Source organism: Pollicipes pollicipes, unplaced genomic scaffold, assembly GCF_011947565.3.
Source record: "Pollicipes pollicipes isolate AB1234 unplaced genomic scaffold, Ppol_2.1 Scaffold_4881;HRSCAF=5763_pilon_pilon_pilon, whole genome shotgun sequence".
In the NCBI taxonomy this organism is placed as follows: domain Eukaryota; kingdom Metazoa; phylum Arthropoda; class Thecostraca; order Pollicipedomorpha; family Pollicipedidae; genus Pollicipes; species Pollicipes pollicipes.
The window spans coordinates 37,491,383-37,505,610 of record NW_023596576.1 but is presented as its reverse complement, the minus strand read 5'-3'; the positions used below and the strand labels follow the sequence as shown (position 1 = coordinate 37,505,610).

Here is a 14,228-nt window from a genome sequence, read left to right as displayed (position 1 = left end):
CGGCCGGGCGGCGTCCCCTCGACACTGGCGCGACACTGGCGGCGTCTGCCGTCCGCGGCGCCCGCTGCTCGCAGGCCGGGACGGGGCGGGGCGCGCCGGTGGCCGCGTCAGCGTCGCGACGCTCAATTAGCAGCCGTCCGCGTGGCGCGCGCGCCGCTGCCGCGCGTCGGCCGGCCGCGGCCGCTGCACGACGCTGCACTGTCCAGCGGCGGCCGTGAGTCAGAGCACGGCAGGGCCAGTCGCAGACGGCGGAAGGGCGGCCCCTGCAGCCGGCACACTGCCGCCGGCCGCGGACGCCGCCCCGGCTGCCGTCCAATTACGCCGACCTCACCGGGCCCGCGAGGCGTAAATCACCGCACCGGACGGCCAAGGACGCATCGGGCATGGGCGGTCACGTACACGAATTATAAAAGTAATCACGCGCGGGCAGCGGGCCGCGACTGGGCGCGAAGGCCGGGCAAGAGGCTGAGAACGAGGCTACAAGGGGCCGGTGGAGAGCCCGCGGGGGAAGGGAAGAGGTGGGGGGGGAGGGGAGCGAGCGGGGGAGCGAAGCTGCGAGCTTTAAGGGCTAGGAGAGCGAAGAAAAGGATTCGAAAGAACCCTTCCTTAAATGAACATCGCATCGCATTGCACTAGATATGTCTATCCGGATTATGATTCCTGGCGACACATCCAGAGTGTCACAGTGGAACGGTGTTCAGGTCGGTGAAACCAATAATTAATCAAATAATTAAGTTACTTCAAAAAGGACGATCTCCTTCTGCTTCGCAACCTTCGACATCTCATCTTATGTTTTACTAGTGTGAAAATGATAAGACATTCGTGACAGCGGCGTCGGAAGAACAGTGCAGCATTGGTGCGCAGGCTGCATGTTCAAAGCACCTTTTCTCTGCCGAGCATAACCAGAAGCCTCTGTGGATGCAACATGAAGCCGAGTAGGTCGCTACTCCAGCGACCACCAGACTGCCCGACCAGCCGACAGCACACAAGGAAGCACCAAGCCCGCACCAGGCCGCCCTCCCGCGGGCGACGCCACAGACCGCAGACCAAGAGCCGCCCAGCCACACGCTCCACGACAAGCCCGGAGCCGACGCTGATCACAAAGCCCAGAGCCGGCTGGTCCCGGTGCGGGGCTGCTGATGACACCAGCCCCCGCTGACGTCACCGGCCGGAAAGCAGGGCGTGACGGCAGCCCCGGACATTTCAGCGGTGCTCCCAGAGACACGTCAACTTCAGGGCAAATACAACAACGGACCGCGCCGGCGCAATGGCATGGACTGTTTGTCTCTCAATCATAACAATGAACCACACATCGAAAACACTTATGCAAACAAGTCATGTGATGATTAGCCATATTCAGCAGCCTGCTCTACCGAGAGGAGTCGAGCATTGTTTACTCCCTTTTATAGATCTGAATGACATTTCGATCGCTGATGTAACCAAAAGCATGTCACGAATGCGATACATATGCCACTTCGCTAAATTTATCAGATCATGCCGCCGCGAGGTCACTTTTTAATTGGTTCTTAATAATACTATATTATTCCTTGACCAAAGTGGCGAACGCAGGACGTGGTGGTTGTCATGATTTTTGGAGCTGTTTTAGTACTGAGCCACCATGATGTGGCAGCTGCATGATGTCGACAAGCGGCGCGTTGGTGTAATCTCGGTGTTGTGCCATTCGTCACCTTCACTTCCAATTGGGTCTGTTAACATTTGTAGTTAAATGATGTCACCAGCCAAGTTTTGAATTCTTAACACTGCCCCACGCATGCGGATCTATGCCTCAGCCTATCCCTCGACCCTTTTTGGCCTATTTTTCCAGAACCATACCAGAATGTTTGAAATTTTGAAGAACGTTCCATTTTCAGAAAGTGTTTGCGATTTTGACCGCCCTCTTTTCGCGGCTATCCCAAATGCATGTCCAAGCAAAGCAAGTCCTGGGGCGAGTCCCAAAGAAAAAGCATGTATGGAGCGGGGGTCCGAGAGGAGAGGTGTTCTGGGGCGGGTCCCAAGAAAAGCATGTTATGGAGCGGGTCCGACGAGAGAGCGTGTTCTGGGGCAGGTCCCAGAGAAAAACATGTTATGGAGCGGGTCCGAAGAGAGAGAGAGATGAGAAAGAGCGTGTTCTGTCTCCAAAGGTAGTTTCGCCGTAGCGGTAGACGTTGGGGCGGTGTGAAGCATGTTCTGGGGCAGGTACAACCAATAAATTATCACAATATTGTCTCTTCCAGAACTGTCATTCTGAAGCTTTTGCTATTGCGCACCAAGAATGTAAAACGGGCGATTATATTTATGGGTAACATTAGTACCTGTTTGCTCGGCAATTTATCATCGATTTAGTTTTTTGGTCGTATGAGTTAGGGCGAAAAAACAACAGCAGGGATATGAGCTTGTCACTTAAAAAGCCTAATAACACCCTGTGCTATATCATGGTCCGGTACAGTAACAACCCGCAACGCTAATAACAGAGCCAGTTTACAGGTCACCCGTGAAGGGCGGTCGGCAGCATCTGCAAAAGCCCGGCCTGCATCATGATGTCGGAGCATGACAAGTGAGGCCGAACTCTCTCCAAGGCGGCCCTCATGACCCCGCACCAGCTGAGCCCAAAGTCAACACAACATTGGCTTGCCAGTGAGCGCCGGCAAAGTCTCAAAGTCCGAACCGTCCTTGCCGTGTCTCTAGAACGGAAAACCTCTTGTGAAGGCGGAGGCTGCGCACCATTTAATGTCCGGATAACGTCCGTTATCGGCAATCCATCAGACTAACAACCCGACTGTTATTCTGATGCCTTTGTTCACAACCTTATTTTTGTTGTCTTGTTGCTATGCTTATATCACGTGAATAATATCGCGTGTTGTGGCCTGCACACGTATTGTTGATGCCTCCATGACAGTACGTCCTAGGCCGAGACTGAAGGGTTCTCATTAGCAGGACCACTCGGGTAGTGGGGGTCAGACCCAAACAACTCGCCCCTGTTTGTTGTGAGCTCTGGTCTCAGAAGGTTCAGGTGCCCGCAATCAGATGTGGCTCTGATTTACGTAATAATGGTACATTGCAAGGAATGGATCACCTTTTCCAAGTAATTCTGGGCAAAGTAACTATCAGTTTACTTACATCCAGACCGATACCAAAACCAAACCCGATCCACAAAAAGCAACACGAGGCTGTCTCTGGCAAAAACTTTACAGTTTGCATTCAGGGTGTGTTCCTGTTACTGGTGTTACATCTAACGCAACGTCCCTCCGATTTGGATCTCAAGACTGAGCCGCTAAAAACACTACAAGCCGTCAACGGTTACACCAAGTAATCGCTTCAGTGCACCTAACTCTGTTCGGTCGGATCTCCTTCGCGATACCACAGCACCCTGATACAGTTTCACATGAACTCCGACTGCAACAGCCGCATAGGAACAAGGCCAATCCCCGCAAGAGTCAATGCCCGTGTTTCCCGTCCACACCCACACTGAGCGTAACCGGCAGGAATCGCGCAGCTGGCGCAAGTCGTGTCTGGCAGATTTCGCCACGGCTTCCGCACAGCTGCCAGATCTGGGCTGATTACTAACCGCGAAGTTAACTGCGAGATGGGCATGGCAGTGCATTGGTCCGTGCCATGACTGCCGGTATGGATCAGGTGCGTTCTTGTGGACGCGTTTCACTCTGTGTGTGGCGCGGCAGCGTATGATGGGTCCCACCACGACGTCCCATGGCCGGACCACTTCAGCGGCGGCGCAGGCCCGCGCGCCGCGCCGGGCCGGACCGGGCCGGGACCTACCTGCACCTTGTCGTGCACCTGCAGCCAGCGGGCGTTCAGCTCGGACATCATGGAGGAGACGCTCTGCTCGCACTGCGTCAGCGCCAGCTGGGCGGCCGTCTGGCGCGCCGCCGCCAGCTGAGACTGACGCTCCGGCAGCTGGCGCTCCAGCTCCTGAGACCGGCAGACGGCACACAGGTCACGGCACAGGTCACCGCACAGGTCAACGCACACGTCATGGCACAGGTCAAGGCACAGGTCACGCCACAGGTCGCGACGGCACTCTAAGAGACAGTAAATTGACACAAGGATTGACAGCACGGCAGCGATCGGAGCTGAGTGGACTGACGTTTGTCAACGAAAATACCTGCCACAAAATATAACGGTAGCACAGTGTGTACACACCACTTCATACATCCGTGGTTGCAAAACGCATCCGTCTAGTGTGGACAAACGGGGCGGAACGGAATGTTTACGTATGAAATCTTCCGTACTGCAAATCCACCAGTGTCCAATAACGTCATCTATTTGGCTCGTGTATAATAAATCCATTCGCCGTCCCACAAACAAATCTTCTGGCCCATGAGCCCGAGCCTGAGCCTGAGCTAGTGTATGGCACGTCAGCACCTCTTGAGACAGGGATATAACGCTTCTACGAGTCGCGGCTCTCTAAATGTTTAAGGTGTCTAGTCACTTCCTACAACGTTAAGTTGTGCAACTAAATCCATTTGCATAATTCAACTATCCCCGATGCGTGCACCGACGGCGAGAAAAGTACTTGACGACCACCAGATTCGGTTGCAGTCTCATAGGTGAATGTAACAAAGGTTCTCCGCCCATAACTCCAGGCATCTACAAGCAAGTCCAAACCTCTGGGCCCGAATGTGGACTTAAGCGACAGAGAGCAACGTAAAAGCAAAGTAAATGTTTGCTGACGCCTGAAGCGAATGCCAATTCCTTGGAACGTCACGAGCGTAAAACGAGCTTCGTACCTCAACTTTCTCATCACTTTCGGTGTCCTTGTCGGCATGTTGTAACCATTTTTCTAAGTCGTTCAAATCAGCCTCGAAATCGGACAGTTGGGCTTCACTCTCAGCTTTTTTCTCCTGAAAAGGACAGTTAATTTCAACATGTCATGTGGGCATCATGACAGGTTACACTGAGCACCGTCTCCTACGAGAGTCACACCACGAGCGGTCAAGGTGAAACGACACCTACTCGGCGGGTTACGGCGGCACGCGGCAAGCCGGCACTCAAATTCAAGACCGAGGTTAGGGAAGTGCAAATAACCAAATTAATCGCAGTGCGATTTGTACACAACGATCATCCCAAATACGATAATGAGCTTAGCCCAGATTAATGGCATGCCAATAGCATACTCATTAGGCCGTCGAATCTCGCGAAAATAAAGGCAATGTCCATTAATCACCACACACAAGAAAACAAGGGCAAACACGCCAGAAAGGCGATATCCACTAATCCAAACGTGCGCCAGACAACACTCGGCTTCGGAGGCGATGTCCATTCCGTTGTCACCTTCATACTGTGAGGCCGAAGCAGACGGAAGGGGGGGGGCGGGAAGGGGGGAGGGGGGTGGCGGTAGCTGACACAAGCAGCCCAGGCTGCGAACGGCAGGCGGAGGAGGGCGGAGGGGGGAGGGGGGGGTGACAACGACTGATACAGGCAGCCCAGCTGCGAGCGGCAGGCGAAGGAGGGGGGGGGGGGGTAATGGCGGCTGAAACAGGTAGCCCGCTGTGAGCAGCAGCGGTAAGGCGGGGGGGGGGGGCGACGGCGGGTGACACGAGTAGCCCGGCTGTGAGCAGCAGGAGGTGGGGGCGACGCTGGCTCACCTGCACGTGTCGGGTGCGGCTGGCCAGCCTGCCCTGCAGGCTCCTCCAGTCGGCGCGCACGCGGTCCAGGCGGCGACGCAGCTCCGAGCCGTCCGGCGCCGCCGCGTCAGGCGGCCCGAGCGCGGCCAGCGCCGCCTGTCGGCGCGTCGCCTCCTCGGCCAGCCGGCGGCAGGTGGCCGCCTCCTCGGGCCAGCGGCAGCGCTCGCCGCGCGCCTCGCAGGCCGCCAGCTCGTCGGCCGCCTCGGTCAGCCACTGCTCGAGCGGCGGCAGCCGCTGCGCCGCGCGCAGCCGCCACTCCAGGCCCGACTTGGCCTCCGGGATACGGCACCCGAGCTGCCGCCGGGAAGGGCGTCATCAGACAACGCGCCTGATAGACTCACGCCAACGCAACATCCATTTCACTCAACGGCACCACACAGGCCGGGGCGCGTTGACATTTCATCGAAACACGTCGGAGAGGGACGGAGCTGACCGTGACCTCTCCCTCAGCCACCGTCCCCCTGCCCCGCGGGCCGTTACCACTGGGCGGGAGCCGTCGGTCGGCCGCGCCCACGCCCCCTCGCTCGGCCGGCGGCCGTACCTGGTTGTACAGGGCCTTGAGCCGGTCCAGCCTGGCGGTGAGCTGCTCAGGCTGGTCCCAGGCGGCGTCTTCCACGGCCTTGCGACCGGTACGGATCACGTACTCCACCTCAGGCTTCAGCTCGCTCAGCAGCTGGTACAGGTGCTGCCGGTACAGTCACACCGCTCAGCCGGGAACGGTGCGGGGACGGCCCGTCACCAAACAACGCCGCCGCACGCGCTGGTCGCGCCCCTGCCGCTGCAGTCCACATCGGTGCAAAACTACCCACAGGTTCCAAGGTGAAGACAAGGCGAGATCACACCGACCATGACACCCGTGTCTGTATCAGAACGCTTATGTGACATCTTAGGGGGGGCCGATAAACCGATCCGTCTGCCTAATCCTACATCCTACACCGGTCCGCTACATCTTGCATCCTATATCCGCCCGCTACGTCCTACATCCTACGCCTGTCCGCTACATCCGCTCCAGTTCTGATGATGATTGGCGTTTTAGGGCGCGCCGACATCTGAGGTCCTTTTGCGCCCTCCGCTCCGGTTCGGCGGCAACTGAGCGGCAGTTCCCAGCACCGGCGTCCATCGGCGTCAGCCCTCACCAGGCAGCGGTCCATCTGCTGCTGAATCCGCTCCGGCTCGGCCGTGTCCTGCTCGGCGTCGGCCGCCTCACGCTCGACGCCAGCCAGTCGCTCCGCCACCGCGGTCAGTCGCGGCTCCAGGTCCTCGGGTCGCTGGCAGCGCGCGTACTCGCCGCGCACCTCGGCGTACGTGTCCTGCGGAGCACCGGCGTCCCCGCGTCACCGGCGCGCCTCACCCTCAGTCTCACGCCCGCGCCCACACGCTCAGCACCCCGACACGTGGGGATCGTGTAGACACCACTGAAGCCAAATCACGACTGGAATCACGCGCGCCTTCCTATAGGTATAACTAGCTTTGATGCACAGTTTAGCGACAGTGACAGAGTCGCTACGCAGCATTCCCAGATGGGAAGTGACACGGGTCAACAGGGGAGCTCCAGCGCCGGGGGCGGGGGGGCGGTGCGCTGCCGCCATACCTGGAGCACGTCCACCTGGTCCTGGAGGCGGGGGGCGGCCGGGGCGCGGCCGTCGGCCAGGTACTGCTGCGCCTGCTCGGCCAGCTGGCGCAGCCGCTCGGCCGTGCTGAAGTCGGCCGACAGCTCCTGCGGCGGTGCCACGGCCCGGTACAGCGGCGGACAGCACGCGGTGGGAGCACCCACCCGCAGCGGGTCGCGATCGATTGCGGGTCAGCAGGTGCGGCAGCGAGTTAGACCCAGGTGCAGTGCGGGAGACCTACAGCGGTCGGACCACGGAGAGCACGGTCGGAGGCGACAAAGCACGCTCAAGACCAGAACAGAGTGGCACCACAGCGGGTCCACGCCAGGTGAAGCAGAGGGTAGTAAAGCATCACGCACTCTGACCTCTAACGGGCAAAAAGAACGCCTCAAATGATAAAAAGGACATGAACGGAGCATGGACAACAGGACAATGATGGAAGGTACCACAGCTGGCCCACGGGATACGCAGGAGGAGGTACCCATACCTCAGCGGAAACATTCCGAACACATGGCAGGTGCCCCAGTGGGATTCATGTCAGGTAAAGGAAGAGGTGACTGAGTAAGACTCAGTACACCAGGAGGTGCCACAGTGAGCTGAGCAAGGCACACAGGTAGGTGGGGAAGACCAGATGCGGGGCAAGGTATGCATATCCTGGGGACACACAGCACTCGGGTTTCGATCCCCGCCAAATCACCGCCCCAACTCCAAAGAACGACAACCAGGATGCTTAGAACTTAAAACCAGGCTGCGTCCCAAAAGAAACATGGTGAGACGAAACTGAACACATTACTTTGGACAGCATGTAGGCGGACTAACCAGTTCTTGAGCCAGCCCTAAGAAGGGCACTGTCCAAATTGCGTGAGTTCAAACAATTTGTACAGGGCAGCAAAATGTTTGCGCCTAGTTTTTGGGGGGGCTGGGTCCTCGCAGACAGTGTCCTTTTTCGCGAGAGACTATCTCAAACCCAGGCGCAAACAGTTCGTTGCTGTGTCCATATTGTTTGAACTAACGCAAGTAGGCCACTGGATAAACCCTGGATATATTAGGTCACTGGATAGACCAGTACAAGGTTTCGTACACCACTCGGTGGAGGTCCAGCGCCCCGTCCCTTGCACTTCTTTCTCGACCTGACCGAGCCGAAAAGCGCTGTCCCTAGATTTGCAATACGAAGCCTTGGATTTCACAGTGAAGGCGAAAACCGTGGAAATATTCAGCGTGTGGAAAGGACATGGGATGGGGTACATCATGACAGCTGCAGGGCTGGTACATTATCTTTCACTGAAATTGTCACAATTTTATCATTTTCCCGCTGAAAGACGTCCGTTCTAGGGGTTTGGTAACCGTTCTCCACAGCTCCATCGTTGAAGACATATTTAAGCACATGTCATCCTCTCAACACCCAAAATCGATGTGGCAGGCCATTCACTCCCCAGACTTCCAATGAATGGTCGATGAGCAGCGTGGGTCTGAACAGCTTGGTCTTCAACAAGGACGGCGATCGTGTGACAGCATGCTGTCTAAAAATATCCGTAGCAGCCATGCTTTTGAACAGCACACGACAGCCAACAAAAAATTATCTCACGAAGCAAAAACAAAATATCGTACAAAATTAGTTCCAAACAACATAACTTCACCGGAAGCGCAAATAATCGTACCAAATCGGTCATATCACACTTAATGGAAGGCTTTCTTTTGCATGAAAATGTACGTTTCTTAAAAGGTGCTGCCTTAAAACTAACATTCCACCATATGTACATAGATCTCTTGATTAAGCCCATACACCATCAAGCAACCAACAGCGACAACAAAAGCCTCAGCATCCACTAACAAGCTGCTTATTTAAAGCGAAATGTCTATGTCCACACAAACGCCCAACCAGGGGACACACACGCACACCCACACCCACAGGGGCCCCCGAAGCGTGTCCGGGCGGCGACGGTGACCGTGGGCGTGTGTGCGCGCGTGAGGGAGGGTGCCGGGCGCGCCGGTACCTCGGCCTGGTCGTCCGGCAGCGGGCCGGCCGGGCAGGCGGCCAGCAGGCGGCGCGTGCCCGCCAGCCAGTCCAGCGTCTCCGAGAGCTGCAGCTCGTGCCGCTGGGCGGCGCCCAGGTCGGCGGCCAGCGCCGTGCGCCGCTCGGCCGCCTGTCGACACGCCAGAAGCGGCGACGCCGCTCAGCCGGGCGCGGCCAGAGCCCCGCCGCCGGCCGCGCGGAGGCCGACAGACAGAGCGGAGGCGCGGAGACGGCGCCGGGTGGACGGCACGGGGGTTGGGGGATCAGGACAGCAGGGCTGTAGTGGCCAGACGGTGCCAGGGAGGGAGAACGGCTCGCGAGGAAGAAGGCTGGAGCAACACGGGATGAGGGGACAGGCGGGCAAGCTGGAGGGGAACAGGAGATCGGAGCTGAAACGGAGAGGAGTGTAGGAAGGCGATAGAGAAGAGCAGCAGAGAGCTAGCGCGACACTACGGTCCGCGAGAACGCGGAGAAATAAGCTGGTTAATCGACTCTACGGAATGCACCATGTACAAGAGAAAGAAATGCCGGCTTAGAGAACTAACAGATATCTCCTGCCTTCATCAGTCGAGTGTTAGTAGCAGGCCAGGGCCTGTGCAAGTGTGGTGGGGCGTGCGCAGTGCGATGCGTCTGTGACAGCTTCAGCCAGGCATGATATTCTGACAGTGGCAGTATTATCGCTCCCACGGCACCATCTTCTGCAGGGTAAAATATGGCGTCAAAAATATCAAACCATAAAATTTTAAGCATGGGGAAAGATGTGCTGCACAATATGAAACCAGTTTTAGCATGGAGTCAATAGGATTCAAGTGCGTCCACGATCCATGTTTATCTAAAAAAAAAATGCAACTTCGATGATACATGCAGTCCATGGGATTTGAGGGTTCGTCATTTCATTGAACTGTTGGAACGTTGTCATCAATGCTTGGTCGGAATGTGCAGACGAAGGTGCATCTTGTTGGCACATGGTATCTTTAAATCGTGTATACCACACGACACCTACAGACTTGTGTGGTCACCAGCACGAACTGAGCCGCATCCAGGTCTGAAGCTGACACGACTGTTGTGGAAGGGCGAAACGGGAGGTACGTCAAGCACTTAGTTGTGTCGGATTCCGCCGACACCAAACATGGGACGAATGGTCCCCTTCCCTTTAGCAGGACATTGCCCTCGAAAATTTCAAAATGTTAACGGGGAAATTCGGCAGGGACGTGTCCCTTCGAACTGCAACTGCCTGCCAGCGGACTCGTTCATTTCAAAATGTTAACGGGGAAATTCGGCAGGGACGTGTCCCTTCGAACTGCAACTGCCTGCCAGCGGACTCGTTCAGAGGGCTCGGAGCCGGCAGCCGAACACAGCCGAGTGTGGGCACCTGAGCGGTAGCGCGCGTTGGGGAGCATGCGCGTGGCAGCATGCGTGTACGTGGTTTGGACGCGCGTGTCGAGCCTAACCAGGACTAAGCGCCACGGCATATGTCTCGCAAAAATGCACAAAGCTAAACCAAAACGCGCTTCTGTGAGCCACTTTCAAACGCATTAGCCGTCCCACCAGCGGCCCAGTGCCAAACGAAGCCCAAGCTGGCCCTACAGCGCAGGCCGCGAGCCGGGTTAGTCACAGGCGACTGAAGCGGCAGTGAGCCCCATGCGGCGGCGGCGGTCACTGACCGTGTCGCTGTAGCGTCGCCACCGGTCCACGATGTGGTCGCGGTCCGCGCGCACCTCGTCGCAGAGCACGCCGGCGCTCACCAGCTGCTCGGCCAGCGCCCGCAGCTGGGGGATCCGCTCGGCCGGGTGGTTGTGGATGTACGCCTCCAGCTCCTGTCGCAGCGGCGCCGCCGTCACACTCACGCACACACTGGACGGCGGGCCGACGCCGACACGGCACGCCGGCGCCCGGAGGGCAGCCGCCGGCCCGCCCGACCGTCTCGCGGCGTGTTCGTGCCGACCCGCCGCAGTGAGCACCAGCGTCCGGCGCCCTCAGCGATGGGCGACAGGGCGCTCCATACTCCAGACCGCACAGTTCGCTCAGCCGGCACGGCGCGAGCGTCGCCACCGGCCGTGAGACCAGTGACCCCTGTCAGAGACGGTCGCCGTCGGCCCCGGGGACGGGGCGCGCGGGCGGGCGGGCCTTACGTCCAGCTCGGCGCTGATCTCCTCGGCGTCAGCCGCCTGCTGCGGCGAGCGCGCCAGCTTCTTCTCCAGTCGGTCCAGCCAGCTGTTCTCGGCGAACGTCAGCTCTGCGGCAGACGCGTCGCATGCAGTGCTGCCATCCGACGGCGACGCGCGCAACTACTCCGGTCAGGCGGCGGGCGGTAACGGACGCGGTGCGGCAGGCAGGCCAACAGGAGCTACTCAAAGCAGAAATGGCGGGTCGCCGGACGGATCATCGCAGGTTCGAACCGTGGACCGCAGCAGCCAATCGCTTTAGGCCTAACTTGCTGGAGTTCAACGGTCATCGCATTCACTCCAGTGTACCATGCACGAGCAAGCAACGTGATTTTCGTATTGCTATCATTCTTCGCCAGGAGGCGCGGCAGCTGAGACGATAACCGACACACCGAGAGAGAACGTGCAAAAAACAAACACATCTAGCGTTCCAGAACGCTTCAGTACACTATCAATCACAGCGACCGCTAAGTATATCACCAGTGCGTGAGACGGGAACAGCTAATCACAACATCCATAGAATAAGGGCCGCCAGACGCCGCTGGCGACCAGCCCACTCACTCTTAAATTGGTCATAGTTGGCGACGGCTTGTTGGCAGGCGTCGGCGCGCGCCGCCAGCGTGGCGGTCAGCTGCTGCCAGCGGCCACAGCTGGCGGGCGCCTCCTGACGGCCCGCCGCCGCCTGGCACGCACCGGGTCACAGCGGTCGACACAGGGGCGGCAGACGGGGGGCGCGGCAGCGACGGACCGCCCTCGGTCCGTTGGGGGACACAGGCGGACAACGCACCGGCGGCGATCGGGGCGAGCGCCCACACACTGCCACTGCTCACAACAGCTACGAGCAGCTCTCAACGTGTGGTCACCTTTGAATACGACCTCTATGAGGTCAGCAGCGTGATAGCCGATAGCACGCAAAACACGCTTCATTACTGTCAAAGACCAGCAGCAATCACAGCGTACACCACCTGTAATGACACATACTGTACAGCGCGCGAGGCAATAACGCACACATTACATGACACAGCGCGCCTCCTGTCCCATTCATCGCCCGCGCTCGGCGAGAGCGCCGGGCCGCCGGGCCCCACACCCTTGGCACCGTTACTGACCGTGCCGAATCAGCAGTTGGTGGCGAGGTTCTCCCTCCTGCAGCCGCGCCGCCAGCTTGGCCAGCAGCTGCTGCCGGTCGTGCAGCTGGCCGAGCGTGGTGACGGCCGCGTCCGACGGCAGCTGCTGTTCCACCTCCGTCACCAGTTCGGCCAGCTGCCGCTCCTCCTCCTCCACCTGGCCGGCGCAGACGGCGGCTGGTGACGGCTCCTCGGCGGCCAATGGCACAGGCGGTCCGCCCCATCGCCAGGCCCAGCTGGCACCCTTCACGCTGTCACCGCGTCCAGTATTTCGTGCCGACACCTCTGTCTGTCTCCTGTCTCATCTTTCCCCGCATCCAAGTGTTCCCTCCCCCTCCCCCTTCCCCACCTACTGGTCTCTGTGCGCTCACGCCAGAACCAGCAGAGCACTGCGTCCCGTTTGCCGACATCAGAGCACAAAGCGCATGACTGCAATTGCGAGGTTTACTGCAGGCCCTTGCCAGAGCCGCACCCCCCACCTGCCAGCGGCCGGTCAGCCGGGACTGCCGACTCACCTGGCGGCTGGCGTCCAGGGCCTGCTGGATGCGCTGGCCGCGCTGCTTGGCGCGCCGGTCGGCCTCCTCCAGGCAGTCGGTGAGCCGGCGGCCGCGGTCGGTCAGCTGCTGGCGGAGCGCCGGCTCGGCCGAGCCGCGCAGCCGCTCGCCCGTGCGGCACACGCTCTCCAGGGTGGGCCGCAGCGTGCAGATGTCCCGCAGCAGACCCTGGCCGGCGGCGGGGCGCAGCGCTACACTCCGACTCTCGCAGCACCCACGCGGGGTCACACGGCACGCCAGCCGGCACACGGGTGCACGAGAGGTGACCCCGAGCGGTGGTCGGTGCTAAACCCGACTCGCAAAACAGACGATTGGAGACTAGTCCATGGTGCATCAGCTCCACGGTGCACCGTCCGTCAGCACTGCACTGCGCTGCACTGCACTGCACTGCACTGCACTGCTGCACTGCACTGCATGCACTGCATGCTGCACTGCACTGCACTGCACTGCACTGCACCGCACTGCCTGTCCTGTCCTGCCTGCCCTGCCCTGCCCTGCCCTGCCTGCCCTGTCCTGTCCTGTCCTGCCCTGCCCTGCCCTGCCCTGCCCTGCCCTGCCTGCCCGCCCTGCCCTGCCTGCCCTGCCCTGCCTGTCCTGTCCTGTCCTGTCCTGTCCTGTCCTGTCCTGTCCTGTCCTGTCCTGTCCTGTCCTGTCCTGTCCTGTCCTGTCCTGTCCTGTCCTGTCCTGTACTGTACTGTACTGTGCTGTACTGTACTGTACTGTACTGTACTGTACCGTACTGTGCTGTGCTGTAATGTACTGTACTGTTCTACTCTGTATACTGTTCTGTACTGTATTGTACTGCACTGTATTGTACGTACTGTACCGTAGTGTACTGTACTGTACTGTAGTGTACTGTACTGTACTGTGGTGTACTGTACTGTAGTGTACTGTAATGTACTGTACTCCATTGTCTGTACTGTATAGTACAATACAGGCAGCACTGCAACTGTTGTGCTGTCTTGCAGCACAATGACAGGTCGCGCTGCTGACTGGGCGAGGCGCGGAGACCGACCTGTGCCAGCGTCGGCGGCCTACCCCGCGCCGGCCTGCTCGACACTCACGTCACTCTGCTCCAGCTGGGCGGTCAGCGCCGGCGCGTCGCCCTCGCCACCGGCT

The 14,228-nt window shown here is 59.0% G+C and overlaps 1 protein-coding gene across 1 annotated transcript in view; it reads right to left on the bottom strand.

Moving 5' to 3' along the window:
* The window catches only part of LOC119100339 (dystrophin), a 41,006-nt gene extending 28,146 nt beyond the window's left edge, over nucleotides 1-12,860 (bottom strand). Inside the window, exons 1-9 of the mRNA XM_037223442.1 lie at nucleotides 12,839-12,860; nucleotides 11,435-11,502; nucleotides 10,931-11,083; nucleotides 7,234-7,254; nucleotides 6,779-6,952; nucleotides 6,184-6,327; nucleotides 5,604-5,684; nucleotides 4,746-4,859; nucleotides 3,775-3,927 (exon numbers count right to left, since the gene is read on the bottom strand). Coding sequence (XP_037079337.1) covers nucleotides 3,775-3,927; nucleotides 4,746-4,859; nucleotides 5,604-5,684; nucleotides 6,184-6,327; nucleotides 6,779-6,952; nucleotides 7,234-7,254; nucleotides 10,931-11,083; nucleotides 11,435-11,502; nucleotides 12,839-12,860 — 930 coding nt within the window. The remainder of the gene's footprint in view (nucleotides 1-3,774; nucleotides 3,928-4,745; nucleotides 4,860-5,603; nucleotides 5,685-6,183; nucleotides 6,328-6,778; nucleotides 6,953-7,233; nucleotides 7,255-10,930; nucleotides 11,084-11,434; nucleotides 11,503-12,838) is intronic.
* Nucleotides 12,861-14,228: the final 1,368 nt, after the last annotated feature.